At 48.0% G+C, this 27,039-nt stretch overlaps 1 protein-coding gene across 1 annotated transcript in view; it reads right to left on the bottom strand.

Annotated features, from left to right (window-relative positions):
- The window catches only part of MED1 (mediator complex subunit 1), a 193,375-nt gene that overhangs the window by 76,855 nt on the left and 89,481 nt on the right, over positions 1-27,039 (bottom strand). The window contains exons 3-6 of the mRNA XM_063959724.1: positions 13,604-13,703; positions 9,911-9,989; positions 9,751-9,805; positions 9,442-9,574 (exon numbers count right to left, since the gene is read on the bottom strand). Coding sequence (XP_063815794.1) covers positions 9,442-9,574; positions 9,751-9,805; positions 9,911-9,989; positions 13,604-13,690 — 354 coding nt within the window. The 5' untranslated portion in view covers positions 13,691-13,703. The remainder of the gene's footprint in view (positions 1-9,441; positions 9,575-9,750; positions 9,806-9,910; positions 9,990-13,603; positions 13,704-27,039) is intronic.

Below are 27,039 nucleotides of genomic sequence, written 5' to 3' on the forward strand. Positions count from 1 at the left end.
TGTGTATATACAGACTTCAGGATAGCCTCCTGCTTCCTATCAGCAGGCTCCTTCAGGGCGGCCGTATCCGGAGACGGTAGTGCCACCTTCTTTGACAGGCGTGTGAGCGCTTTATCCACCCTAGGGGATGTTTCCCAGCGTGACCTATCCTCTGGCGGGAAAGGGTACGCCATTAGTAACTTTTTAGAAATTATCAGTTTCTTATCGGGGGAAGCCCACGCTTCTTCACACAACTCATTTAATTCATCAGATGGGGGAAAAACCACTGGTAGTTTTTTCTCCCCAAACATAATACCCTTTTTTGTGGTACCTGGGGTAACATCAGAAATGTGCAACACATTTTTCATTGCCTCAATCATGTAACGTGTGGCCCTATTGGAAGTTACATTATACCCCTTTTCCACTAGCTGTTTTTACCCGTGTTTTTGCACGGGGGCGCGCATCGACACGGATTTTTAGTAGGTGGAAACGGGTCAACACGGGTTGAGTGACCCGGGAATCCAACCCGGCTATTTACCTGGGTAGAACACGGTAATGACATGGATAGCGGTGCAGTGGAAACGGTCATTACACGTGTTTTCAGACCCGAGTAACGCTCTGAGACGCCGATTGGTGCTTCTGGGGCACTGGAAGATGATGTCATCCCTGGGAGACACGCTGGGCACATGCAGGCACCGCAGCAGCAAACAACACTACGCTGGGCACATGCAGGCATTGAGGCAGCAAACAAAACACTCTGAAGTCGCGCTGGGTACATACAGATATTTTTATTGCAGCAGCTTCCAAACAAACAGACAATATACAGCAGCAGAAGCTCCAGCACAGCAACATGGCTACCCATACCTGGTCAGACACAGAGATCAAAGAGCTGCTTAATATTCGGGGAGAGGACCTTTTGGTCCTTTTGATGACATCATCTTGATGAGACAGTAAAAAGTCCATTTGTAATGACAGCAATAGGCTTTTACAGAGCTTACCCGGGTTAGGTGGAAACAGATCAGACACGGGAATAACCCGTGTCGAAGTGTAGTGGAAATGGGGGAGCTGACACGGGTTGTAGCCGTGTTAAACATCCCGGATCGGACACGGTACGTAGGTGGAAAAGGGGTATTAGTCTCATCGTCGTCGACACTGGATTCAGTATCCGTGTCGACATCTGTGTCTGCCATCTGAGGTAGCGGGCGTTTTAGAGCCCCTGATGGCGTTTGAGACAGTTGGGCAGCAACGAGCTGAGAAGCCGGCTGTCCCACATCTGCTATGTCGTCAAACCTTTTATGTAAGGAGTTGACACTTTCACGTAATTCCTTCCACAAGTCCATCCACTCAGGTGTCGGCCCAGCAGGGGGTGACATCACATTTATCGGCATCTGCTCCGCCTCCACATAAGCCTCCTCATCAAACATGTCGACACAGCCGTACCGACACACCGCACACACACAGGGAATGCTCTGACTGAGGACAGGACCCCACAAAGCCCTTTGGGGAGACAGAGAGTATGCCAGCACACACCAGAGCGCTATATAACACAGGGATTAACACTATAACTGAGTGATTTTCCCTTATAGCTGCTTATATGTATACTACTGCGCCTAAATTTAGTGCCCCCCCTCTCTTTTTTACCCTTTGTAGTCTTGAAACTGCAGGGGAGAGCCTGGGAGCGATCCTTCCAGCGGAGCTGTGAGGGAAAAATGGCGCCAGTGTGCTGAGGGAGATGGCCCCGCCCCTTTTTCGGCGGACTTCTCCCGCTTTTTTATGGATATCTGGCAGGGGTATTTTTCACATATATAGCCTCTAAGACTATATTATGTGAGTTTTATGCCAGCAAGGTGTTTAATATTGCTGCTCAGGGCGCCCCCCCCAGCGCCCTGCACCCATCAGTGACCGGAGTGTGAGGTGTGCATGAGGAGCAATGGCGCACAGCTGCAGTGCTGTGCGCTACCTTGTTGAAGACCGAAGTCTTCTGCCGCCGATTTCCAGGACCATCTTCTTGCTTCTGGCTCTGTAAGGGGGACGGCGGCGCGGCTCCGGGACCGGACGACCGAGGCTGGGCCTGTGTTCGATCCCTCTGGAGCGAATGGTGTCCAGTAGCCTAAGAAGCCCAAGCTAGCTGCAAGCAGGTAGGTTCGCTTCTTCTCCCCTTAGTCCCTCGTAGCAGTGAGTCTGTTGCCAGCAGATCTCACTGAAAATAAAAAACCTAAAAGTATACTTTCTTGTCTAGGAGCTCAGGAGAGCCCCTAGTGTGCATCCAGCTCAGCCGGGCACAAGATTCTAACTGAGGTCTGGAGGAGGGTCATAGTGGGAGGAGCCAGTGCACACCAGGTAGTCCTAAAGCTTTCTTTAGTTGTGCCCAGTCTCCTGCGGAGCCGCTATTCCCCATGGTCCTTACGGAGTCCCAGCATCCACTTAGGATGTCAGAGAAACACAGGTTGCTACAGTATCTTAGTGACACAAGTCAGTGACATGTAAAGGAAGGGAACTGGCTTGTACATTTTGATACAATATATCCAATCACAGGTGCAGTCTGAGAAAGAATACTTATGTAGCGAATATCATTCCTGCAGGAAATACAGGCTGCCACAACATTTTAGTGAGAACATCAGTGTGTTTAATACAATGGTAACTGTGTGACTGATTGGTCTGTCACCTATATAAATGCAGGGTTATAAGACAATCGTATGACTTACCGCTTGATTAATAATTTTTCATATTAGGGATATTTACCCTTGCTCTTTCTAAGAAATATCAGTGATATAGAATATGAGATGAATGTGTACAAAACACCAAAGTAAAGAACGCTAAAGATATATAGCAAAAGTGAAGACACAGTAAAAAACACATCATATCTATAGTAACAGTTTATTGTGACAAATGAGTCTCCACATCTGAACTAGCTAACATATGGCTCCCACAAATACAATAAATATTCCAAACTTATAAAACCGGTACATACGATAAATGGAATAAATTCTTTGAATTATAATTATTGGCTATATCACATTGTGAGAATTTGTTAATTAATACATCTCAGACTCTCAGGGGCTCCATAAACAATTCCATTCCTACACCTGCCGGAGTAACAGTGGAAGTACCGCTTTTTAAATCTATCCACACTTATATCTTTTCTTTTCACTTATATGTTTTGTGACAAGAACACTGGGATAGTGTTTGAGGGCAGGTATATTTGTCCCAGGTTCTTGTCTTACATGTTTTAGAAAATGTTAACTTCTAGGAAAAATGCTTTTTGTTTTGTCTGAACCTTTTCAGTTTGCTGTAAAAGCTGGGTAAAGGCTCTGAGAGAGAGATAAGGCGAGTTCTAGACATTGGGCCCAGTTCGGGTCTTTGGCCTCACAGAGGGCTAATCAGGGTTTCAGCTGTGTAAGTGTGTTATAGTGCTGCTAACCTGATTAGTATGGGCAGACTGCCTGGGAAGGCTGAGGGATCTGTGTGTGAGAGACACGCTTTCTGATGCAAGTAAGCTATACAGTATGTACTGAAGAACTCTGTGTTTTGTTTAGTGACAGTTAGGAATATCTTATGTTTAGTTAGTGCCGGACAGGCAAGGTATTTTTATTTTGGGGTTTGTTTTATTTTCTGTTTCAATAAAACTGGCCGGGGTCAGTTGTACCAGAAACTGGACTTGTGTTGTTCCTCAGCTGCTGCGTGCTACCATATTCCCCAGGAAAAGGCGCCTTGCACCCCTACAGTGTTACAACTTGGTGGAGAATGCGAGCAACCCCGTTCTGCGCATAAGTGAAAGCAGCAGCTTTGTGAGGCCTGCAGAAAACGGTGGTTTATGCAGATACAGCCCAGTGTGAAGTTACTGAGACTCACCCCCTGAGGGTTTGATATATGTCTTGGGTGAAAGCAGCTACAAAGCCGCCTGAAAAATCTGTCGACATGGAGGATCTGCTTAAAGCCTTGCTGCAAGCTACAGCGGCTCAGCAGGAGGCCAACCGACAGCAGCAGGTGGCAATGGAGGAAAATAGGAGACAGCAGCAGGTGGCTATTGACGAACTTTACCGGCAACAGCGTCAGGATAGAGAGGCCTTAACAGAAGTGGTGCAGAGCCTTGCAGCCCGGATTGGAGATGTGGCCGTCAGTGCTCCGACCAGCTCTAGTTCTATACGGGCCAGTCACTTCTTGCAGAAAATGACAGAGGCTGACGATGTGGAGGCCTACTTGACCACGTTTGAAAGGACTGCAGAGCGTGAGAACTGGCCAAAAGCACAGTGGGCCAGTCTGCTGGCACCTTTTCTGTCAGGTGAGCCCCAAAAAGCGTACTTTGATTTAAGCCCTGCTGAGGCTCGGGACTATGATAAACTAAAGACTGAGATCCTGACCCGCCTGGGAGTCACGCTGTCAGTACGAGCACAACGGGTGCACCGTTGGGTGTACGCCATGGAGAAGCCTCCGCGCTCTCAGATGCACGACCTTATTCAGCTAACAAAAAAATGGCTACAGCCAGAGACATTAACTGGTCCCCAGATGGTTGAAAGAGTCGTCATGGACCGCTACTTGAGATCTTTGCCCATGGTCCTGCGCAAGTGGGTGAGCCATGGAAACCCGGGTACTGCTGACCAATTAGTAGACATGGTAGAGCGGTATTTGGCAGCAGAGGAACTACTGATGACCACCCAGCAACCCATAGATCCTCGACAGCGCCCTTCAGTAAAGACTGGTAAGACTGTTCCGTGGGAAAACGTTGCTGGGCGGTTAAGAGAACGCAAGGCTGGAGAGACTGTAAACACTGGCCCTGGAGACAGGCCAATGGGGCTAGAACGGTCTATGTTGCCCAAACGGGTTGATAATCGTGTGGTTAAATGTTTTAGATGTGGTATGCCAGGTCATGTTGTTGCCAATTGCCCAGTCATGCAAGAACCCATGCAATGTGATGCTGCCTTTGAATGTCGCAGAATGTCTTTCTTTGCTAGGTTAGCCTGTACTGTGGTACCTTCACCTGAGCTGGAAAAACAAATGTGTGATGTGTTCTTAGAGGGTAACCGGGTAGAGGCCTTGCTAGATTCAGGAAGTTTAGTTACCCTCGTGAAAGCTGGGTTAGTGAACCCCTTAAAGGTCCAGCAAATACCTATTGGGGTAACTTGCATACATGGGGATACCCAACATTATGCCACTGCTGAGGTGAATATAGAAACTTGTTGTGGGTCAGCAATGGTTAAAGTGGGACTGGTCCCTACCTTGGTGCATGAGGCCATAATAGGGAGGGATTTTCCTCATTTTTGGAAACTGTGGGAATCACGGTTATCAACAGATGTGAGAAGTAAAAAGCCAGTTGATAATACCGGTGATTTTATGGATGTACGTGGGTCTTCGGAACTTTCTGGCCCTTTGCCTTTTGCTAGTTTGGCTGGGGAAGTGACAGATGGGGAGTCCAGTGAGGACCCTCTTGCCGGGAACAGAGACATAGTAGTTAGAACTGAAAGCGTGCCTGACCTGGAGGTAAAGAAGGATCTGTTTGCGTCTGAACAGTTAAAGGATCCTACCTTAATAAAGGCTAGAGAGAATGTTAAGATTGTTAATGGGGAACCTGTGGTACCAGGTGACAGGGTTACGTATCCCCACATGGCCATCTGTAATGAGCTCTTGTACCACATTGTCAAAAGGGGTGAGGATGTGGTAGAACAGCTGGTAGTTCCCCAGCCTTATCGGAGAACGGTACTAGATTTAGCTCATAGTCACGTTACCGCAGGACATTTAGGGGCAGAAAAAACCACTGAAAGAGTTTTACAAAGGTTCTTTTGGCCAGGGGTTTATAAAGAAGTGTCTGAATATTGTTCTTCCTGTCCTGAATGCCAGTATCATGCCCCTAGACCCCATTTCAGGAGCCCACTAGTTCCCATGCCTATTATAGAGGTCCCGTTTGACAGAATAGCCATGGATCTCGTGGGGCCCTTGTTAAAGTCTGCTCGGGGCCATCAGTATATCCTGGTAATTATGGACTATGCCACTCGATATCCTGAGGCTGTCCCTTTACGCACTATCACAACCAAGGCGATAGCTAAGGAGCTGGTGCAGGTATTTAGTAGAGTGGGAATACCAAAAGAAATTTTGACTGACCAAGGTACTCCATTTATGTCAAGGATCATGAAAGAATTGTGCAAGTTGTTGAAGGTCACTCACCTCAGGACGTCCATCTACCATCCCCAAACTGACGGGTTGGTGGAAAGGTTTAATAAAACATTAAAAAGTATGTTAAAAAAGGTTGTTGAGAGAGATGGGAAAAACTGGGATTGTTTGTTGCCCTACTTGTTAATGGCCATCAGAGAAGTTCCTCAGTCCTCTACGGGGTTTTCTCCGTTTGATTTGTTGTATGGTAGACACCCCAGAGGGTTGTTGGATATTGCCAAAGAGACGTGGGAAGGACAGCCCACTCCTTATAGAAGCGTTATTGAGCATGTAACACAAATGCAGGATAGGATTGCAGCCGTGGTACCTGTTGTCAGAGAGCACATGGAACAGGCCCAAAGTGCTCAACAGAGGGTCTATAACCGGAGTGCCAAGATACGGGAATTTGCTCCTGGAGATAGAGTTCTTGTTTTGGTACCCACTGTGGAAAGCAAATTCCTAGCTAAATGGCAGGGTCCATTTGAGATTAGGGAAAAAGTGAATGAGGTTAATTACAAAGTATACCAGCCGGGAAAGAGAAAACCCGAACAGATTTACCATGTTAACTTAATCAAACCCTGGAAAGATAGGTTGTCTCTGTCAGCGGAGCCTTGCCCTTCGGTGTCTTCACCCCGGTTGCTTCCCGCAGTGAAGGTGTCAGAGACATTATCAGCTGATCAGAACAATCAGGTTAAAGAATTTCTCATCCAAAATAGGGAGGTATTTTCAGAGCTGCCTGGCCGAACGACCATAATAAAACATGACATTGTCACAGAACCAGGGGTCAGGGTTCATTTAAAGCCATATAGGATTCCTGAAGCTCAGCGAGAAGCTATTTCTAAGGAAGTTAAAACCATGTTAGAACTTGGAGTCATAGAGGAGTCTAACAGTGAGTGGTCCAGTCCCATAGTGCTCATCCCGAAGCCCGACGGTAGCATACGCTTCTGTAATGACTTTCGTAAGTTAAATGAGGTGTCCAAGTTTGACGCATACCCCATGCCCCGTGTGGATGAGCTTGTAGAAAGGCTGGGAACAGCCAGGTTTCTCACCACATTGGACCTGACCAAAGGTTACTGGCAAATACCTTTATCTGATAGCGCCAAAGAAAAAACAGCCTTTTCGGTTCCGGAGGGGCTGTACCAGTATAAGATGTTACCCTTTGGGTTGCATGGGGCTCCAGCAACCTTTCAACGGGCGATGGATAAAATTTTGAGGCCCCATAGAAAATATGCAGCTGCCTATTTGGATGATGTGGTAATTCACAGTACAGACTGGGGGTCCCATTTGGTTAAAGTACAAGCAGTACTGGACTCAATCAGAGAGGCAGGGTTAACTGCTAACCCAAAGAAGTGCTGCCTCGCAATGGAGGAGGTCAAATACTTGGGCTTCACCATAGGCAGAGGTCTGATTAGGCCCCAATTGAATAAAGTTGATGCTATTCAAAACTGGCCTCGTCCAGTGAATAAAAAACAGGTAAGGGCTTTTTTGGGAATTACTGGGTACTATAGACGGTTTATTCCTAATTTTGCGACCACAGCGGTGCCGTTGTCAGACCTTACCAAAGGGAAGCAGTCAAATGTGGTGAAATGGAACCCTGATGCAGAAAAGGCGTTCCAAGCGTTAAAAGTGGCTTTGTGTTCACAACCGGTGTTGATAACACCAGATTTTTCAAAAGAATTTGTGGTACAGACAGATGCCTCAGAGGTAGGGATAGGTGCTGTGCTGTCCCAAACCAGAGATGGGGACGAACACCCTATCATTTATTTGAGTAGGAAACTCAATGAGCATGAAAAAAGGTATGCCATTGTGGAAAAGGAGGCTTTGGCCATTAAGTGGGCACTAGATACCTTGAGATATTACCTCTTGGGTAGACAATTCAGACTAGTGACAGACCATGCCCCTTTAAAATGGATGTATGTAAATAGAGGCAAGAATGCTCGTGTAACTAGATGGTTTCTAGCGTTGCAGGACTTTAAGTTTACTGTCGAACATAGACCGGGAACACAATTGGCCAACGCAGATGCATTGTCTCGCATCTTCTGTTTGGGGGCTACAAGTGTTCCGGCCCCTAGGTCGAAACAGGGGAGGGGGATATGTGACAAGAACACTGGGATAGTGTTTGAGGGCAGGTATATTTGTCCCAGGTTCTTGTCTTACATGTTTTAGAAAATGTTAACTTCTAGGAAAAATGCTTTTTGTTTTGTCTGAACCTTTTCAGTTTGCTGTAAAAGCTGGATAAAGGCTCTGAGAGAGAGATAAGGCGAGTTCTAGACATTGGGCCCAGTTCGGGTCTTTGGCCTCACAGAGGGCTAATCAGGGTTTCAGCTGTGTAAGTGTGTTATAGTGCTGCTAACCTGATTAGTATGGGCAGACTGCCTGGGAAGGCTGAGGGATCTGTGTGTGAGAGACACGCTTTCTGATGCAAGTAAGCTATACAGTATGTACTGAAGAACTCTGTGTTTTGTTTAGTGACAGTTAGGAATATCTTATGTTTAGTTAGTGCCGGACAGGCAAGGTATTTTTATTTTGGGGTTTGTTTTATTTTCTGTTTCAATAAAACTGGCCGGGGTCAGTTGTACCAGAAACTGGACTTGTGTTGTTCCTCAGCTGCTGCGTGCTACCATATTCCCCAGGAAAAGGCGCCTTGCACCCCTACAGTGTTACAGTTTGTATGTACTGATTTTAACCTCTATGTTTTGCTGTGTAATCCCCACATAAAGGGGGCATATTAGAAGGTAAAGCAATAAAAGCTAAGTTTTAAAGAAATTAAAATCAATACAAATTTCATTAGTGCGCCCAACCAAGCAACTACTTTTGGTTTCTCTTTTTGTTTTGCATTAAATTTAAGTTACATATGGGCTGCACCCCCACACTATCATCTCTACTACCAGAGTGATACACTTCAATGGGGTTCTACTGGTTGATATAATCTAATTAGTTAATTGACTGTAAAGTGTGCAGATACATTTCTTTTTCTATTCAGGATATTGCTTGCAAGCTTACAATCTATAGGGAATGTTAACTATGGCTTGTTTACCAACATTACAATTACAGTAGGTACAAATGTGCACTAAACCAAGGAAATCATTTGTTGCCTAAATTGCATTGCTAGTGATCCTATTGTCAGGTTTATTAGATGCTAATGAAAGGAGTTTAATGTGAGCCATCGTAATGGCTACAATTGTCTGCCATTTACTTATGCGAGCACAGGACAAAAAAGATGTATCCATCAAATTAGTAGCATCAGAAGCCACACTTCATGTTACACTGTATTACACAATTACTATTTCCAGATATACAAGATGGGTTTCCACTCACCATAGGGCTTTCACCCTGATGGGCAACTTTCACATCACACAACTGGCCTTCTGGATCCAGATGAACTTCTAAGTAGAAGAGGTCTGAACTTATGTAACACTCTGTGCCATTAGGGCTTAAGTGTGATGTAAGACTACAGCCAAAAGAAAGAGATACTAGTCAGTAATAGTTATCTGTCTAATGTACTGTTCTCTGCAGCAACAGTAACTGGTATTTAAAGATAACCTCTTACATAAAACCACTGTAGATTTGAAACATATAAAAGGACATATGTAAGCTGTACTTTAACTATACAGATAATTGTCTCACCCATTCTGTCTTGCTATCGACTCCAAGCGATCAGTCATGGCAGAGAGGGAAGACACTAAAAATACATCACAAAAGTCTTATCAGCAACAGAAGTACAGCTTATTGTACGTATTATATATATATATATATATATATATATATATACCTATACCGTAATCACCTTTCAAAGCTTTCTGTAAAGTTTCCAGGCAGCCAACAATGTGCTGATGACCTCCAGTCATCATACCAGTTCTTTTCTCCTGCAAAGTGGAAAACATACAAGCAGAATGAGGTCTCAGCACTGGGGGGGGGGATATGGTATTTTTCTGACGATGTGTCGTTCTGTCCTTCATATGTGTACGACAAATCACAGCTAGTTCAGGATAAAGGGAATTCGTCCTGGCTATCACAACGATTGGCTGTTGTGTTGCTGTAGTGTGTACCCGGCCTAGATAGACAATTTTTCTGACAAGACGAAACTCAGATATCATGGGCATATGTATTACGGAGGCCAATCCCGGGACATTTTTTTCAATCCTGGGTATCAGGATTGAAAAATGGTCAATCCCGGGACTGGATTATTCCCTACGTTGCCCTTCCCCCCCCGCCCCGCAACCATAACTTACCATCCAACAGAGGTAGGGTGGGACACAGGGGCGTATCTACCCCTTGGCCAGGAAGGCACTCGCCAGGGGCGCCGGCCAAGGTGGGGCGCTGCCCGGCGGTGTCACCCGCGACCAGGGAGTAGAATCATTAAGATTCTAGGGGACCAATCTGCTGGGTAAAAATCTGTGTACTTTTTTTATTTTTATTTATGACCTCAGACCTACGGAGCAGCTAGCCGCTCGGTCCGGCAGGGAGGGAGTGGTATATGCGAGTCTCGTGAAGGCAGGGCAAGCAATATCCTAGCAATCGAGGGCGTAATGTGGGAGGACCAGGAGCTCTTGGCTCCCTGATGTCTGTGCTTTCCAAAATGCCGGATGCGCGCCATTCAGTCACAAGGCAAAGTGCACTCGTCCAGTTAGTCTTTAAGTTACAGAGCAGCCACAACATAGCTATTGTTGTGCCTGACCAGCCCCTGCCTCTACACTTGCCACTCTCCTCTCCTGGCCCCGCCTGCTCCAAGCACTGCAGCACAGCTACGGACTCTGCCTCTCCCACCATGGAAACGAGTGATGTGGAAACTTGTGGACTTTACTGCACTAGGAACAGCCAGTGGCAGAAGAGAAGGTAAGTGTTCAGAGACCAGTTTGTCTGCCCGGACTCCTACTTCTTTTCCCTCCCCTTCCTCTCCAACATGTTTATTTGTGCCTGTGTCTCTGGCACCTCCTTTCCCACACCCTGTGTCTGTATCCATCTCCCTGTGTCTCTGGCACCTACTTTCTCCCCTCCTGTGTCTGTCTCCATCACACCCTGTGTCTCTTTCCTCTCTATTTTGGTCTCCAGTTTATTTGTGTGCCTCCCCCTCCTTGTGTGATTATCCCTGCACCCAATTAATAACGAAGGGGGAAGAGGAGGCATGTAACTTGCATTAGGCTAAATTAGGAACATCTAGCTTATTATTTTTTCTCCTCTTCCTTTAGATCGCTGTTTAGTGTTTAGCTGTCTGCTCAATACCTAGGGCCTTATTCAGAGCACGTGCACAACCCTTCAATACGCGATCACGTCCCGGAAGGATGTGATCACATGGAGACTGACAGGTGACGGGCGGCAACATGACATTGGTGGGAGGAGAGCAGGAAATGCAGGCGTGTCATGGACGTTTTCAGGGCAGCCCAATGACGTCGCCTGCGTTCCCTGCAATAGGAAACATGGCGCCGAACTGCCTGCTTATGCAGGCATGCTGCATAGGTAGGGGCTCAACCTCTATTTGATGCGATTGCAGTTGAATTGTGAATTGCGGGGCAGTGCCACACATGCAAGTAGTACAATCTCTGTTTTTGCTGATTTAGGAAAAACTGCGATCAACTCTAAATAACCCCCCCTCTAGTGTGTATGTCTTACTCCCCTTGGTGTGTAAGTTTCACCCTTCATGACCTTCCCAATGTGTCTCACCGCATGCATATTGAAATTAACTATGCATGGAGAAAATCCCAAAGGGCATCTCTTGCGGTAAGAGCTGTCCTTTGAGATGATAGGACTCTGGGTTACAAACCCAGGGATCCAGTTGGATCCCTCTCAGAAGGGGCAGCACAATAGAAGCCAATAGACTTCTATTGGGAATTGCCATCTGAAGATGTCGTTGACCACCGCATCCAGACTTGGTGAATATGCTGTACATGGCCAAACCTCTGAAAACTGCATTTTCTGAGGTTTGGCTGCATATTTTAGCTTCTTGCATCTCGCCCCATGCATCATCTGTATGCCTGTCCTGTATTTCTCTTTATGGGGCCCATGTATCATTAAATATTTGCAGCATATTCACCAAAAACAATAGTGTTTGGGGGAATGCAGCAGATATAATGTACACACATATGTATGCCCACCACAGCAACAAGTACTGGACTAAAATGGTCTCTCTGGGGGGGAGTGTGTGTGGGGGAGGCAGCCGCTGATTTGCCAGGGGCGCTCTGCCCTCTGGATACACCCCTGGTGGGACACTTCCTGCTGGTGACAGCTGGCTGCGCAGGGTGACCTGTGACTTCACACCACGCTGCGCAGAGGGAGACGGGCAGCGTCGGAGCGTCCTTGAGGACGCTCAACGCTGCCCGGCATTACAAAATCAAAGGGCCGCCTGACCCAGAAATCCCCGGGATTGGATCTTCCAATCCAGTGATTGAATCCCGGCCATTTTTGTGCCCAAATTCAGGATCCCGCCAATCCTGATCCTGGGATTGGCCTCCCTAATATGTATCAAAGCTTGGCAAGAGGTAAAAGTACCAATCATCTCCTGTTATTTTTCAAACGCAGCATGTAACATGACAGTTCAGAGTTGACTGGTTGGTACTTTATCTTTCTCCAAGCTCTGATACATATACCCCTTGTGAGATCTCACAGTGGCCCAAATGTATTATGCCTTAAAAAGTGATAAAGTGGAGAGTGATAAAGACCGATAAAGTACCAGCCAATCAGCTTTCTAAAGCTGGGCATACACTATACAATTATCTGGCAGATCATCTGTGGTTGGAATGAAAACCTGGTAATGGATGAGAGCAACTGACAATCAACCATGTGCTACCGTACACTGGAAAATAGATAAAACCTGTCGTTTATACAAATTGGTTAAATCACGGACAAGTTTTGTCCATTTTCCAGTGTTTGGTAGAAAATGGTCGCTTGTCAGTTGCTCTCATCCATTACCAGGTTTTCATTCCACCTGCCATATAATTGTTTAGTGTATGCCCATCTTAACGGCAAAGTTACAGGATATGTTTGAAAAATGACAGTTAGGAGCTGGTTGGTTGGTACTTTATCACTCTCTGTCTGCATTATTTAAGGCTTAATACATTTTGGAACACAATATGGTCACAGGACATGTGCTTTCCTCCACTGGTGAATCAACATTTCTCTGTTCCTCCGCCATGAAGGAACAGGAGAAATGTTGGTTGGTCGGCCACGGCAGTACATACACTGCCATATGCAATGACCAATGATCTGATCTATCGGACATGCTGGACGATTTCAGCACACCTTAAACACTGATCACCACCAAGTGGTCCTGGCCAAACACTATTATTGGCAGATCATGCCAATAATCACATAATCCACGGATCACCCCAATAATTGCATAATGTATGCCCAGCATAAGGAATTCAAAATTAATCTCAAATTATTTCTATGGACAGGTAAAAATATGTGATGGTTTTTAAAACCCCATATAATCAATTATCCCCATTTTCTTTTTCCAGCACTATGACCAACGGATAGAACTCACCATGATTTGCCTGACCAACTTGATTGTTTCGGGCCATGGTCGATTCTGGCTATACTTGGCATGGAGACGTTCCAAGAGGGAACTCATTTTGGCTGGGGTCCTTCAACAGAAAAATATAATGACTACGCATTCTTTTGCATAAACATAGTGGCAACAGGCAATTTTCAGACTGAATCAGTATGAGGGTAGCCTAAGTATTCACATATTGGACTTGATGCACTTCAATGATTGCACCAAACCCGAATCAGTTTACAGACTGTACACTCATAAATGTTATTGGTTCAGCAAATAATATTTGTCACTTGTGTAGATAGGCTTCTAAAAGATCTTCATTCCCATGCCTGAGGACTATAAAGCCCCAAATAATTTTATAATCTAAAGGAAATAAGGTATACATATTGGGGGAAGGAGGGAGGTGGGGGCCTCAATGTAACAGGAAATGCCTCCATGCACATATCAGGCAATTACGGTGCAAGCACAAATCGGAGGTAACTAGTGCCGCAGGGCTACTCATGTTACCACTCAACAGCATTGTGCCCAGCACTTAACCCAGGAGATGCTGTTTATCGTGACTAAATCCTGGCATTAGGCGCGGTAAAGAGCATATCCCAAATTAAGTGCCGGCCACGATGCAATCAGCTGAATAGCTCCAAGCATATACACACACATACAAAGTCTTACACCCTATATTACATTTAACAAAGGCTCTTGATTTTACTTGTTTTCTTGTGCTGAACACAATCTCAGCTATGGCACAAGGGGGGTAATTCAGACCTGATCGTAGCAGCAAATTTGTTAGCAGTTGGGAAAAAATGAGATTTATGGTAAGAACTTACAGTTGTTAAATCTCTTTCTGCCAGGTACACTGGGCTCCACAAGGATTAACATCGGGGTGCAGAGTAGGATCTTGATCCGAGGCACCAACAGGCTCAAAGCTTTGACTGTTCCCAAGATGCACAGCGCGCCTCCTCTATAACCCCGCCTCTGTGCACAGGAGCTCAGTTTCGTTAACCAGTCCCATGCAATAGCAGGTACCAGAGACGACAATTGCTCGTAGCCAAATACACCACACACTCACCACAGGAGAGGGTGTCAGCGGCTAATGCCATACCAACCCAAAGAAGCCAAGTGCGTCAGGGTGGGCGCCTTGTGGAGCCCAGTGTACCTCGCAGAAAGAGATTTAACAACGTTAAGTTCTTACCATAAATCTCGTTTTCTGCTGCGGGGTACACTGGGCTCCACAAGGATTAACATTGTGGATGTCCTAAAGCAGTTCCTTATGGGAGGGGACGCACTGTAGAAGGCACAAGAACCCAGCGTCCAAAGGAAGCATCCTGGGAGGCGGAAGTAATGAAGGCATAGAACCTTATGAACGTGTACACTGAGGACCACGTAGCCGCCTTGCACAATTGCTCAAGGGTCGCACCACGGCGGGCCGCCCAAGAAGGTCCTACAGACTGAGTAGAATGGGCTTTAATGGAAGCAGGAGCTGGAAGGCCAGCCTGTACATAAGCATATGCAATCACCATTCCAATCCATCTGGCAAAGTACTGCTCGTTAGCAGTCCAGCCACGTTTTTGAAAACCAAACGGTACAAAAAGAGAATCAGATTTCCGAATGGAGGAGGTTCTCTTCACATAGATACGGAGAGCCCGTACCACATCCAAAGACCGCTCTTTAGATGACGCCTCAGGAGAATTAAAGGCCGGAACCACAATCTCCTGATTACGGTGGAAGGAAGACACCACCTTGGGTAAATAACCCGGACGCGTTCTAAGAACCGCCCGGTCACGGTGAAAAATCAGATAGAGGGACTTACAGGATAAGTCCGAGACCCTTCTAGCGGAAGCGATAGCCAGCAAAAACAAAACTGTAAGGGAAAGCAACTTAACGTCTGCAGACACAAGAGGCTTAAACGGAGACTCTTGCAAGGCCTCCAAAACCACAGACAGATCCCAGGGGGCCACAGGTGGCACATAAGGAGGCTGAATCCGCAACACGCCCTGAGTGAAGGTATGAACATCAGGTAGGGCAGCAAAATTTCTCTGAAACCAAACAGACAAGGCAGAAATGTGAACCTTGAGGGAGGCCAGACGAAGGCCTAAATCCAGGCCCTGTTGCAGAAAAACCAAAAGTTTAGCTGTACTAAACTTGGAAGCGTCATAATTGTTAGATGCGCATCAAACAAAGTGGGAATGCCAGACCCTATGGTAAATCCGAGCAGAAGCCGGTTTCCGGGCCCGCAACATAGTTTTAATGACCTCTTCAGAAAAACCCTTAGCCCTCAAGACGGAAGCTCCAAGAGCCATGCCGTCAAAGACAGCCGGGCTAGGTTCTGGTAGACACAGGAGCCCTGAAAGAGGTGGTCTGGGCGTTGTGGAAGTAGAATTGGACGCTCGGACGATAGGCCCTGCAGGTCTGAGAACCAGTGTCGTCTGGGCCACGCTGGAGCTATGAGAAGCAGGATTCCTCTTTCTTGCTTGAACTTCAGAATTACCCTGGGCAGAAGTGACACCGGAGGAAACACGTATGGCAGCCGAAACCTCCACGACACCGCCAGCGCATCCACGAATGCTGCTTGAGGATCCCTTGTCCTTGCCCCGAAGACCGGAACCTTGTGATTGTGTCGAGACGCCATCAGATCTAGTTCTGGAAGACCCCACTTTTCCACTAGGAGTTGAAACACTTCTGGATGGAGGCTCCACTCGCCGGCATGCACGTCCTGACGACTAAGAAAGTCCGCTTCCCAATTCAGGACACCCGGAATGAAGATTGCCGATATGGCCGGTAGATGTGCTGCCCAATGTAGAATCCGTGAGACTTCCTTCATTGCCAAACGGCTTCAAGTGCCGCCTTGATGATTTATGTAAGCCACTGTGGTGGCGTTGTCCGACTGCACTTGAACAGGACGGTTCTGAATTAAATGCTGGGCCAGGTTCAATGCATTGAAGACCGCCCGCAATTCCAGAATGTTGATCGAGAGTAGAGATTCCTCCTTGGTCCACCGACCCTGAAGGGAGTGTTGCTCCAGCACCGCGCCCCAACCTCTTAGACTGGCATCTGTCGTCAACAGGACCCAGTTGGATATCCAGAAGGGACGGCCCCTGCACAATTGTTGGTCCTGGAGCCACCAGAGCAGCGACAGACGGACCTCCGGAGACAATGAGATCATTTGAGACTTGATACGGTGAGGCAGGCCATCCCACTTGGCTAGAATCAGCCTCTGGAGGGGACGAGAATGGAATTGAGCATACTCCATCATGTCGAATGCTGATACCATGAGGCCCAGCACCTGCATCGCCAAATGTATCGACACTTGCGGACGAGAAAGGAAGCAACGAATCCTGTCCTGAAGCTTCAGGACCTTCTCCTGACTCAAGAACAACCTCTGGTTGTGAGTGTCCAATAGTGCTCCCAGATGCACCATGCTCTGAGCAGGAATCAGGGAGGATTTCTTCCAGTTGATGAGAAACCCGCGGACCGTCATATCCAGATGACGAAGGAGAAGTTCTGGGGAATTTGCCAGGATTAACAAGTCGTCCAGATACGGCAGTATCCTGACCCCTTGACAGCGGCGTACCACCGTCATCACCGACATTACTTTTGTCAAGACTCGCGGAGCTGTTGTTAAACCAAAAGGTAACGCCCAAAACTGGTAATGGAGATTGCCAATAGCAAACCTCAGGTATTGCTGATGTGACACTGCTATAGGAATATGCATGTAAGCATCCTGTATGTCCAGGGAGACCATGTAGTCCCCAGGCTCCAAGGTCAGAACTATAGAGCGAAGGGTTTCCATACGGAACTTGGAAACCTTCACAAACCTGTTCAATGCCTTGAGGTTGAGAATGGGCCGGGAGTACCCATTCGGTTTCGGGACTAGAAACAGCGGAGAATAGCACCCCCGGTCCCTCTGTGTAAGAGGCACCTGTACTACGACTCCTATATCCAGGAGGGTCTGTACCACCGAATGTAGAGTGTTTGCCTTTGTCTGGTCCGACGATACGTCTGTCTGGCAAAATCGATGAGAGGGTCGGTTTTTGAAGGCTTCCCGTAACCAGGCATCTGAAGTGGTTTTCAACCATTCCTGGGTATACCCTAGAAGCCGCCCCCCCCCCCCGTCATGCGGCAGGCTTATCCAGGTTTGGAAGTGTGGGCCTGCTTGTTGTACGCCTGACCTTTTGCTTTACCTGAAGGACGAAAAGGGCGAAAGGAAGTACCTTTAGCCTTCGACACAGAAGGAGCGGTACTTGGCAGACAGGCAGTTCTGGCAGTAGCCAAGTCAGCCACTATCTTATTTAAGTCCTCCCCAAACAGAATATCTCCCTTGAAAGGGAGTACCTCCAGGGTTTTTCTAGAGTCCAGATCCACAGACCAGGATCTCAGCCACAATATCCGGCGAGCCAGGACTGACGTGGTAGAGGCCTTGGCTGCAAGGATACCGGCATCAGAAGCCACCTCTTTAATATAGCGAGAAGCTGTGACAATATATGACAAGCATTGTCTAGCATGGTCAGAGGAGATTTCAGCTTCTAACTCCAAGGCCCATGCTTCAATGGCCTCCTCAACCCATGTAGCTGCAATAGTGGGCCTTTGTGCAGCACCCGTGAGGGTGTAGATCGCTTTTAGACAACCCTCCACACGTTTATCCGTAGGCTCTTTTAGAGACGTGACGGTAGTGACAGGCAGAGCTAAGGAAACCACCATCCTAGCCACATGCGAGTCCACTGGAGGAGGCGGTTCCCAATTCTTAGACAGCTCTGGCGCGAGGGTATAGCGAGCCAGCATCTTCTTTTGAGGCACAAACTTCTTACCCGGGTTTTCCCAGGGTTCCTGACGTATATCCACTAGGTGATCAGGGGGAGGTAAAAATAAGATTTTACTTACCGATAAATCTATTTCTCGTAGTCCGTAGTGGATGCTGGGACTCCGTCAGGACCATGGGGGATAGCGGCTCCGCAGGAGACAGGGCACAAAATTTAAAAGTTTGACCACTAGGTGGTGTGTACTGGCTCCTCCCCCTATGACCCTCCTCCAAGCCTCAGTTAGGATACTGTGCCCGGACGAGCGTACACAATAAGGAAGGATTTTGAATCCCGGGTAAGACTCATACCAGCCACACCAATCACACCGTACAACTTGTGATCTGAACCCAGTTAACAGTATGACAAACGTAGGAGCCTCTGAACAGACGGCTCACAACAATAACAACCCGATTTTTTTGTAACAATAACTATGTACAAGTATTGCAGACAATCCGCACTTGGGATGGGCGCCCAGCATCCACTACGGACTACGAGAAATAGATTTATCGGTAAGTAAAATCTTATTTTCTCTGACGTCCTAGTGGATGCTGGGACTCCGTCAGGACAATGGGGATTATACCAAAGCTCCCAAACGGGCGGGAGAGTGCGGATGACTCTGCAGCACCGAATGAGAGAACTCCAGGTCCTCCTTAGCCAGGGTATCAAATTTGTAGAATTTTACAAACGTGTTCTCCCCTGACCACGTAGCTGCTCGGCAGAGTTGTAATGCCGAGACCCCTCGGGCAGCCGCCCAAGATGAGCCCACCTTCCTTGTGGAATGGGCCTTGACAGATTTAGGCTGTGGCAGGCCTGCCACAGAATGTGCAAGTTGAATTGTGCTACAAATCCAACGAGCAATCGTCTGCTTAGAAGCAGGAGCACCCAGCTTGTTGGGTGCATACAGTATAAACAGCGAGTCAGATTTTCTGACTCCAGCCGTCCTTGAAATATATATTTTCAATGCTCTGACAACGTCCAGCAACTTGGAATCCTCCAAATCGCTAGTAGCCGCAGGCACCACAATAGGCTGGTTCAGGTGAAACGCTGAAACCACCTTAGGCAGAAAGTGAGGACGCATCCGCAGTTCTGCCCTGTCCGAATGGAAAATCAGATATGGGCTTTTATACGATAAAGCCGCCAATTCTGACACTCTCCTGGCTGAAGCCAGGGCCAGTAGCATGGTTACTTTCCATGTAAGATATTTCAAATCCACCGATTTGAGTGGCTCAAACCAATGGGATTTGAGAAAATCCAAAACTACATTAAGATCCCACGGTGCCACTGGGGGCACAACCGGGGGCTGTATATGTAGTACTCCTTTTACAAAAGTCTGGACTTCAGGAACTGAAGCCAATTCTTTCTGGAAGAAAATCGACAGGGCCGAAATTTGAACCTTAATGGACCCTAATTTGAGGCCCATAGACAATCCTGTTTGCAGGAAATGTAGGAATCGACCCAGTTGAAATTCCTCCGTCGGGGCCTTCCTGGCCTCACACCACGCAACATATTTTCTCCAAATGCGGTGATAATGTTGTGCAGTCACCTCCTTCCTGGCTTTTATCAGGGTAGGGATGACCTCTTCCGGAATGCCTTTTTCCCTTAGGATTCGGCGTTCAACCGCCATGCCGTCAAACGCAGCCGCGGTAAGTCTTGGAATAGACACGGTCCCTGCTGAAGCAGGTCCCGTCTTAGAGGTAGAGGCCACGGATCTTCCGTGAGCATCTCCTGAAGTTCCGGGTACCAAGTTCTTCTTGGCCAATCCAGAGCCACGAGCACACGCCCTGGAAGTTTCTTCCCTGTGTGACCGCTCCCCAGCCTCTCAGGCTGGCATCCGTGGTCACTAGGACCCAGTTCTGTATGCCGAATCTGCGGCCCTCTAACAGATGAGCACTCTGCAACCACCATAGCAGAGACACTCTTGTCCTTGTGGACAATTTTATCCGCTGATGCATCTGCAGATGCGATCCGGACCATTTGTCCAGCAGATCCCACTGAAAAGTTCGTGCATGGAATCTGCCGAATGGAATCGCTTCGTAAGAAGCTACCATTTTTCCCAGGACTCTTGTGCATTGATGCACAGATACTTTTCCTGGTTTTAGGAGGTTCCTGACTAGATCGGATAACTCCCTGGCTTTCTCCTCCGGAAGAAATACCTTTTTCTGAACAGTGTCCAGAATCATCCCTAGGAACAACAGACGTGTCGTCGGGATCAGTTGGGATTTTGGAAAATTCAGAATCCACCCGTGTTGTTGGAGCACTACTTGGGTTAGTGCTACTCCGACCTCCAGCTGTTCTCTGGATCTTGCCCTTATCAGGAGATCGTCCAAGTAAGGGATAATTAAGACGCCTTCTCTTCGAAGAAGGATCATCATTTCGGCCATTACCTTGGTAAAGACCCGGGGTGCCGTGGACAATCCAAACGGCAGCGTCTGAAACTGATAATGACAGTTTTGGACCACGAACCTGAGGTACCCTTGGTGTGAAGGACAAATTGGAACATGAAGGTAAGCATCCTTGATGTCCAAGGACACCATAAAATCCCCTTCTTCCAGATTCGCTATCACTGCTCTGAGTGACTCCATCTTGAACTTGAATTTTTGTATGTACAGGTTCAGAGATTTTAGATTTAGAATCGGTCTTACCGAGCCGTCCGGCTTCGGTACCACAAATAGCGTGGAGTAATACCCCTGTCCCTGTTGTAGGAGGGGTACCTTGACTATCACCTGCTGAGAATACAGCTTGTGAATGGCCTCCAATACCGTCGCCCTGTCGGAGGGAGACGTTGGCAAAGCAGACTTTAGGAAACGGCGAGGAGGGGACTTCTCGAATTCCAACCTGTAACCCTGAGATACTACCTGCAGGATCCAGGGGTCCACCTGCGAGTGAGCCCACTGTGCGCTGAAATGTTTGAGGCGACCCCCCACCGCCCCTGAGTCTGCTTGTAAGGTCCCAGCGTCATGCTGACGCCTTTGTAGAAGCCGGGGAGGGCTTCTGCTCCTGGGAAGGAGCTGCTTGTTGCAGTCTCTTACCCTTTCCTTTGCCTCGGGGCAAATAGGAATGTCCTTTTGCTCGTTTGTTCTTATAGGAACGAAAGGACTGCGGCTGAAAAGCCTGCGGCTTTTTCTGCTGGGAGGTGACCTGGGGTAAAAAGGTGGATTTTCCGGCCGTTGCCGTGGCCACCAGATCCGATAGACCGACCCCAAATAATTCCTCCCCCTTATACGGCAATACTTCCATATGTCGTTTGGAATCCGCATCACCTGACCACTGGCGCGTCCATAAACTTCTTCTGGCAGATATGGACATCGCACTTACTCTTGATGCCAGAGTGCAAATATCTCTCTGTGCATCTCGCATATAAAGAAATGCATCCTTTAACTGCTCTATAGTCAGTAAAATACTGTCCCTATCCAGGGTATCAATATTTTCAGACAGTGACTCCGACCAAGCCACGCCAGCACTGCACATCCAGGCTGAGGCGATTGCTGGTCTCAGTATAACACCCGTATGTGTGTATATACTTTTTAATGTATTCTCCAGCCTCCTATCAGCTGGATCCTTGAGGGCGGCCGTATCAGGAGACGGTAACGCCACTTGCTTTGATAAGCGTGTGAGCGCCTTATCCACCCTAGGAGGTGTTTCCCAGCGCGCCCTAACCTCTGGCGGGAAAGGGTATAATGCCAATAACTTCTTTGAAATTAGCAGTTTTCTATCTGGGGTAACCCACGCTTCATCACACACTTCATTCAGTTCCTCTGATTCAGGAAAAACTATCGGTAGTTTTTTCACACCCCACATAATACCCCTTTTTGTGGTACTTGCAGTATCAGAGATATGCAAAGCCTCCTTCATTGCCGTGATCATATAACGTGTGGCCCTACTGGAAAATACGTTTGTTTCTTCACCGTCGACACTGGATTCAGTGTCAGTGTCTGGGTCTGTGTCGACCGACTGAGGTAAAGGGCGTTTTACAGCCCCCGACGGTGTCTGAGACGCCTGGACAGGTACTAACTGGTTTGCCGGCTGTCTCATGTCGTCAACCGACTTTTGTAGCGTGCTGACACTATCCCGTAATTCCATAAACAAAGCCATCCATTCTGGTGTCGACTCCCTAGGGCAGGCTTTTTCAACCAGTGTGCCGTGGCACACTAGTGTGCCGCGACCAGTTGCAAGGTGTGCCGCGGAGCCAGAGCAGCTTCCTGCACCTTCAGAGTGAACTGTTGGCCCGGGCTCTTCATAGAGGATCAGTTGTGCTCCAGCCGTGACGTATGCCTTGAAGACTCGGCGGTGTGATATCATAGGTCATGGCCGCCGCGTCTCACCATCCAGCCAGCCCACCCGTCTGTATACACATCTTCCAGTTCCTGCCTGCATACACAGCTATCCTTGCCCACCCACATCCACACCTGCCCGACCGCCCACTGCTCAGAATTCGCAGGACTCCACTATGAACAACCCCCGCCACTGAGGGATAGGGAGGAGGACAGCTGACCGGTAGGGGCTAATATATGTTATTTTTTCTCTCCTGTGGGGAACAATAGGATTTATGGGGGGAACAATGTGAATAATTCATGTGGGGAGCAATAGGATTTATGTGGGGAGCAATATGATTTATGTGGGGAGCAATGTGATTGTTTTTTCTGTGTAGGCCAATGTATGTGTGGATATTTTTTTACTATGAGGGCCAATGTGTGTCTTTTTTTTTTTTCTGTGGGGAACTGATGGTGTGCCTTTGCAATTTTAAAATATTGTTCGGTGTGCCGCGAGTAAAAAAAGGTTGAAAATCACTGCCCTAGGGGGTGACATCACCATTACAGGCAATTGCTCCGCCTCCACGCCAACATCGTCCTCATACATGTCGACACACACGTACCGACACACAGCAGACACACAGGGAATGCTCTGATAGAAGACAGGACCCCACTAGCCCTTTGGGGAGACAGAGGGAGAGTTTGCCAGCACACACCCAAGCGCTATAAATATATATAGGGACAACCTTAATAAGTGTGTTCCCTTTATAGCAGCTCAAATATTATAAATATCGCCAACAAGTGCCCCCCCTCTCTGTTTTTACCCTGTTTCTGTAGTGCAGTGCAGGGGAGAGTCCTGGGAGCCTTCCTCGCAGCGGAGCTGGGCAGGAAAATGGCGCTGTGTGCTGAGGAGAATAGGCCCCGCCCCCTTTTCGGCGGGCTTCTTCTCCCGTTTTTTTTGGAACCTGGCAGGGGTTAAATACATCCATATAGCCCCAGGGGCTATATGTGATATATTTTAGCCAGAATAGGTATATTACATTGCTGCCCAGGGCGCCCCCCCCAGCGCCCTGCACCCTCAGTGACCGCTGGTGTGAAGTGTGCGGAGAGCAATGGCGCACAGCTGCAGTGCTGTGCGCTACCTCATGAAGACTGAGACGTCTTCTGCCGCCGGTTTCTGGACCTCTTCTCTATTCGGCATCTGCAAGGGGGTCGGCGGCGCGGCTCCGGTGACCCATCCAGGCTGTACCTGTGATCGTCCCTCTGGAGCTAGTGTCCAGTAGCCTAAGAAGCAAATCCATCCTGCACGCAGGTGAGTTCACTTCTTCTCCCCTAAGTCCCTCGTTGCAGTGAGCCTGTTGCCAGCAGGACTCACTGAAAATAAAAAACCTAACAAACTTTTTCTAAGCAGCTCTTTAGGAGAGCCACCTAGATTGCACCCTGCTCGGACGGGCACAAAAACCTAACTGAGGCTTGGAGGAGGGTCATAGGGGGAGGAGCCAGTACACACCACCTAGTGGTCAAACTTTTACATTTTGTGCCCTGTCTCCTGCGGAGCCGCTATCCCCCATGGTCCTGACGGAGTCCCAGCATCCACTAGGACGTCAGAGAAACTTGTTTAACCACCTTCTGACGCTTGAACCTATCAGGTTTCTTAGGAGGGACGGATGGCTCGGGATCATCCGTAATCTGTAGAATTACCTTAATAGCCTCCAAAAGATCAGGAACATCCACATGTGAACCACCCTCCCCATCAGCCGTATCCGAGTCAGAACCTGTGGGGTCAGTGTAAGTGCCGTCTTCATCAGACGAGGTGTCAGTGACAGCAGTGGATTGTGAGGAGACAAGCGCTCGCTTAGAGGACTCCTTGGACTTAGGCGAGCGATGGTCAGACTTTTTAGTAGTCAGGGACTGGTTCAACTTCTTCAATTAAGCAGATAAATCGTCCGCCCACGGCGGGTTAGCTGCAGGGACCACATACGGTTGTACCGGCATCGGGGGTCCCATAGGGGGTGTTAGTTTATGAACTAGCGTATGCAGAAGTATGGAAAAAGCGGCCCACGGTGGGTCATTATGTGCCTACGTTGCCACAGTCCCACTGGGGGGCAAGGAGCTCCCAGAACCAGAGCCCACAGCTGCTATATTCTCCTCATAGTGATCTGTGGCGTCAGCAACACCGGCAGTGTGTTCAGCCCCAGAACCGTTACCCTCAGAAGCAGACATGATATAACTTGCTGTAGCAGGTAACACAGTACAATTGGCAGCAGCACAATACCTCGTACCCAAACCCCTGCGCAGTGTAGTCAGCACGAGCAGGGACACAGGAGAGATATGGTGACTAAATCACAGAGAAAAATACGTATTGGAGTATATCTTTGTGAAAAACCTATATCAATATAAAACCTGACGCACCAAGCCCCCTCAGGTTATAGAATATAGGGATAGCAGGTTGAGTGAAAGACACGAAATGGACACCACTCAGCTATCAAATGCACACACAAATAGTCACAGTTTGTACAATGCAGAGGTTATTACTAACAATAATACTGCACTGTACTAGCTTATATATATATATATATATATATATATATATATATATATATGCAATAGATATAACACTACACAGTAAGAACTGGATGTATATCACAGGGTAATTGTACTAGAAAACCCTGACTAAATGCACTTTCTTAACTAGCACTGACTGAAAAGGCAGGTAGTATACTTAAGTGTCATGTAAAGTCACAGCACTGACAACCAGGCGGCTTTACACAGGAGGATTTGCCCAAGCAGTCCCAGGAACAGCGAAGCTGAGGAATAATGGCGCCCAGACACTGACAGGGAGTGAGGGAGAGACAGATATGCAGCTCCAGGGCGGGAACATTTGCGTGAAATGGTGCCCTGCGCCCTGGGGGAGGGCAGGGCCGAAACTAGGGGGGGGCTAAGGGGGCAGGCGACCTGGGCGCCGGATTGGAGGGGGCGCAGAGACCCCCTAACACCCTCTCCCTATACGCCAGTGCCGATTCTTGCGGCGGGCGAGCCGTGCAACCGCACGGGGCGCCCGCCGCGGCACTTCTTTGTACTTTGAAACCCCCTTCTCCCTCCTCCCGAGTGCCCAGCTCGGGGGGGCGGGGTTTCGCGGAATGACGCGATTGCGTCGTGACGTCACGAAGCAAACGCGTCATTCCACGAAACCCCGCCCCCCGAGCTGGGCACTCGGGAGGAGGGGGAGCCGCGCAGACGAGGAGGGAGAGGCGGCTGAAGAGCGGCGAGAACCGCTTCAAATGTAAGTCAGCCCCTCTCCCTCCCTCCCTCTCTCTCTCCCTCCCTCCCTCTCCCCACCACCTGCCGGAATGTGTAAAATGGGGACCTGTCTGCCGCAATGTGTAAGATGGGGACACTTTTTCCTGCCGCTATGTGTAAAATGGGGACACTTTTTCCTGCCGCAATGTGTAAAATGGGGTCACTTTTTCCTGCCGCAATGTGTAAAATGGGGACACTTTTTCCTGCCGCAATGTGTAAAATGGGGACACTTTTTCCTGCCGCAATGTGTAAAATGGGGACACGTGCCTGCCGCAATGTGTAAAATGGGGACACTTTTTCCTGCCGCAATGTGTAAAATGGGGACACCTGTCTGCCGCAATGTGTAAAATGGGGTCACCTGTGTCGCAATGTGTAAAATGGGGACACTTGCCTGTCGTACTGTGTAAAATGGGGACACGTGTCTGCCGCAATGTGTAAAATGGGGACACTTTTTCCTGCCTCAATGTGTAAAATGGGGACACCTGTCTGCCGCAATGTGTAAAATGGGGTCACCTGTCTGCCGCAATGTGTAAAATGGGGACACGTGCCTGCCGCAATGTGTAAAATGGGGACACCTGTCTGCCGCAAGGTGTAAAATGGGGTCACCTGTCTGCCGCAATGTGTAAAATGGGGTCACCTGTCTGCCGCAATGTGTAAAATGGGGACACTTGCCTGTCGTACTGTGTAAAATGGGGACACTTTTTCCTGGATATGAAATTTATGTTAGAAAAGGCAATTTTTCAGGTAAAAAAGTTCTGAAAGCGATAGATATATATATATATATATCTAATATTTTTATTCATTTATTTTAAAATGTTTATTTTTTTTATTTTTTTATTTATTTATTGTAAAAAAAAAAAAAATAATAATATTTTTTTTTGGAGGGGGGGGGGGGGGGGGGGGGGGTGTCAAATGACTACCTTGCCCCGGGTGACAAGAATCCTAGTTTCGGCCCTGGGGAGGGGCTTCAGGTCTAAGCCTCTTATCCCCTTGCTGGCAAAACCACCGGGTACTGCGGGCTCTTAGTAAATTGGTTTAGAGCGAAAACTTGACCTGCGCCCATGCCCTGGTCATCTAGTGG

This window comes from Pseudophryne corroboree, chromosome 3, assembly GCF_028390025.1.
Source record: "Pseudophryne corroboree isolate aPseCor3 chromosome 3, aPseCor3.hap2, whole genome shotgun sequence".
NCBI lineage: Eukaryota > Metazoa > Chordata > Amphibia > Anura > Myobatrachidae > Pseudophryne > Pseudophryne corroboree.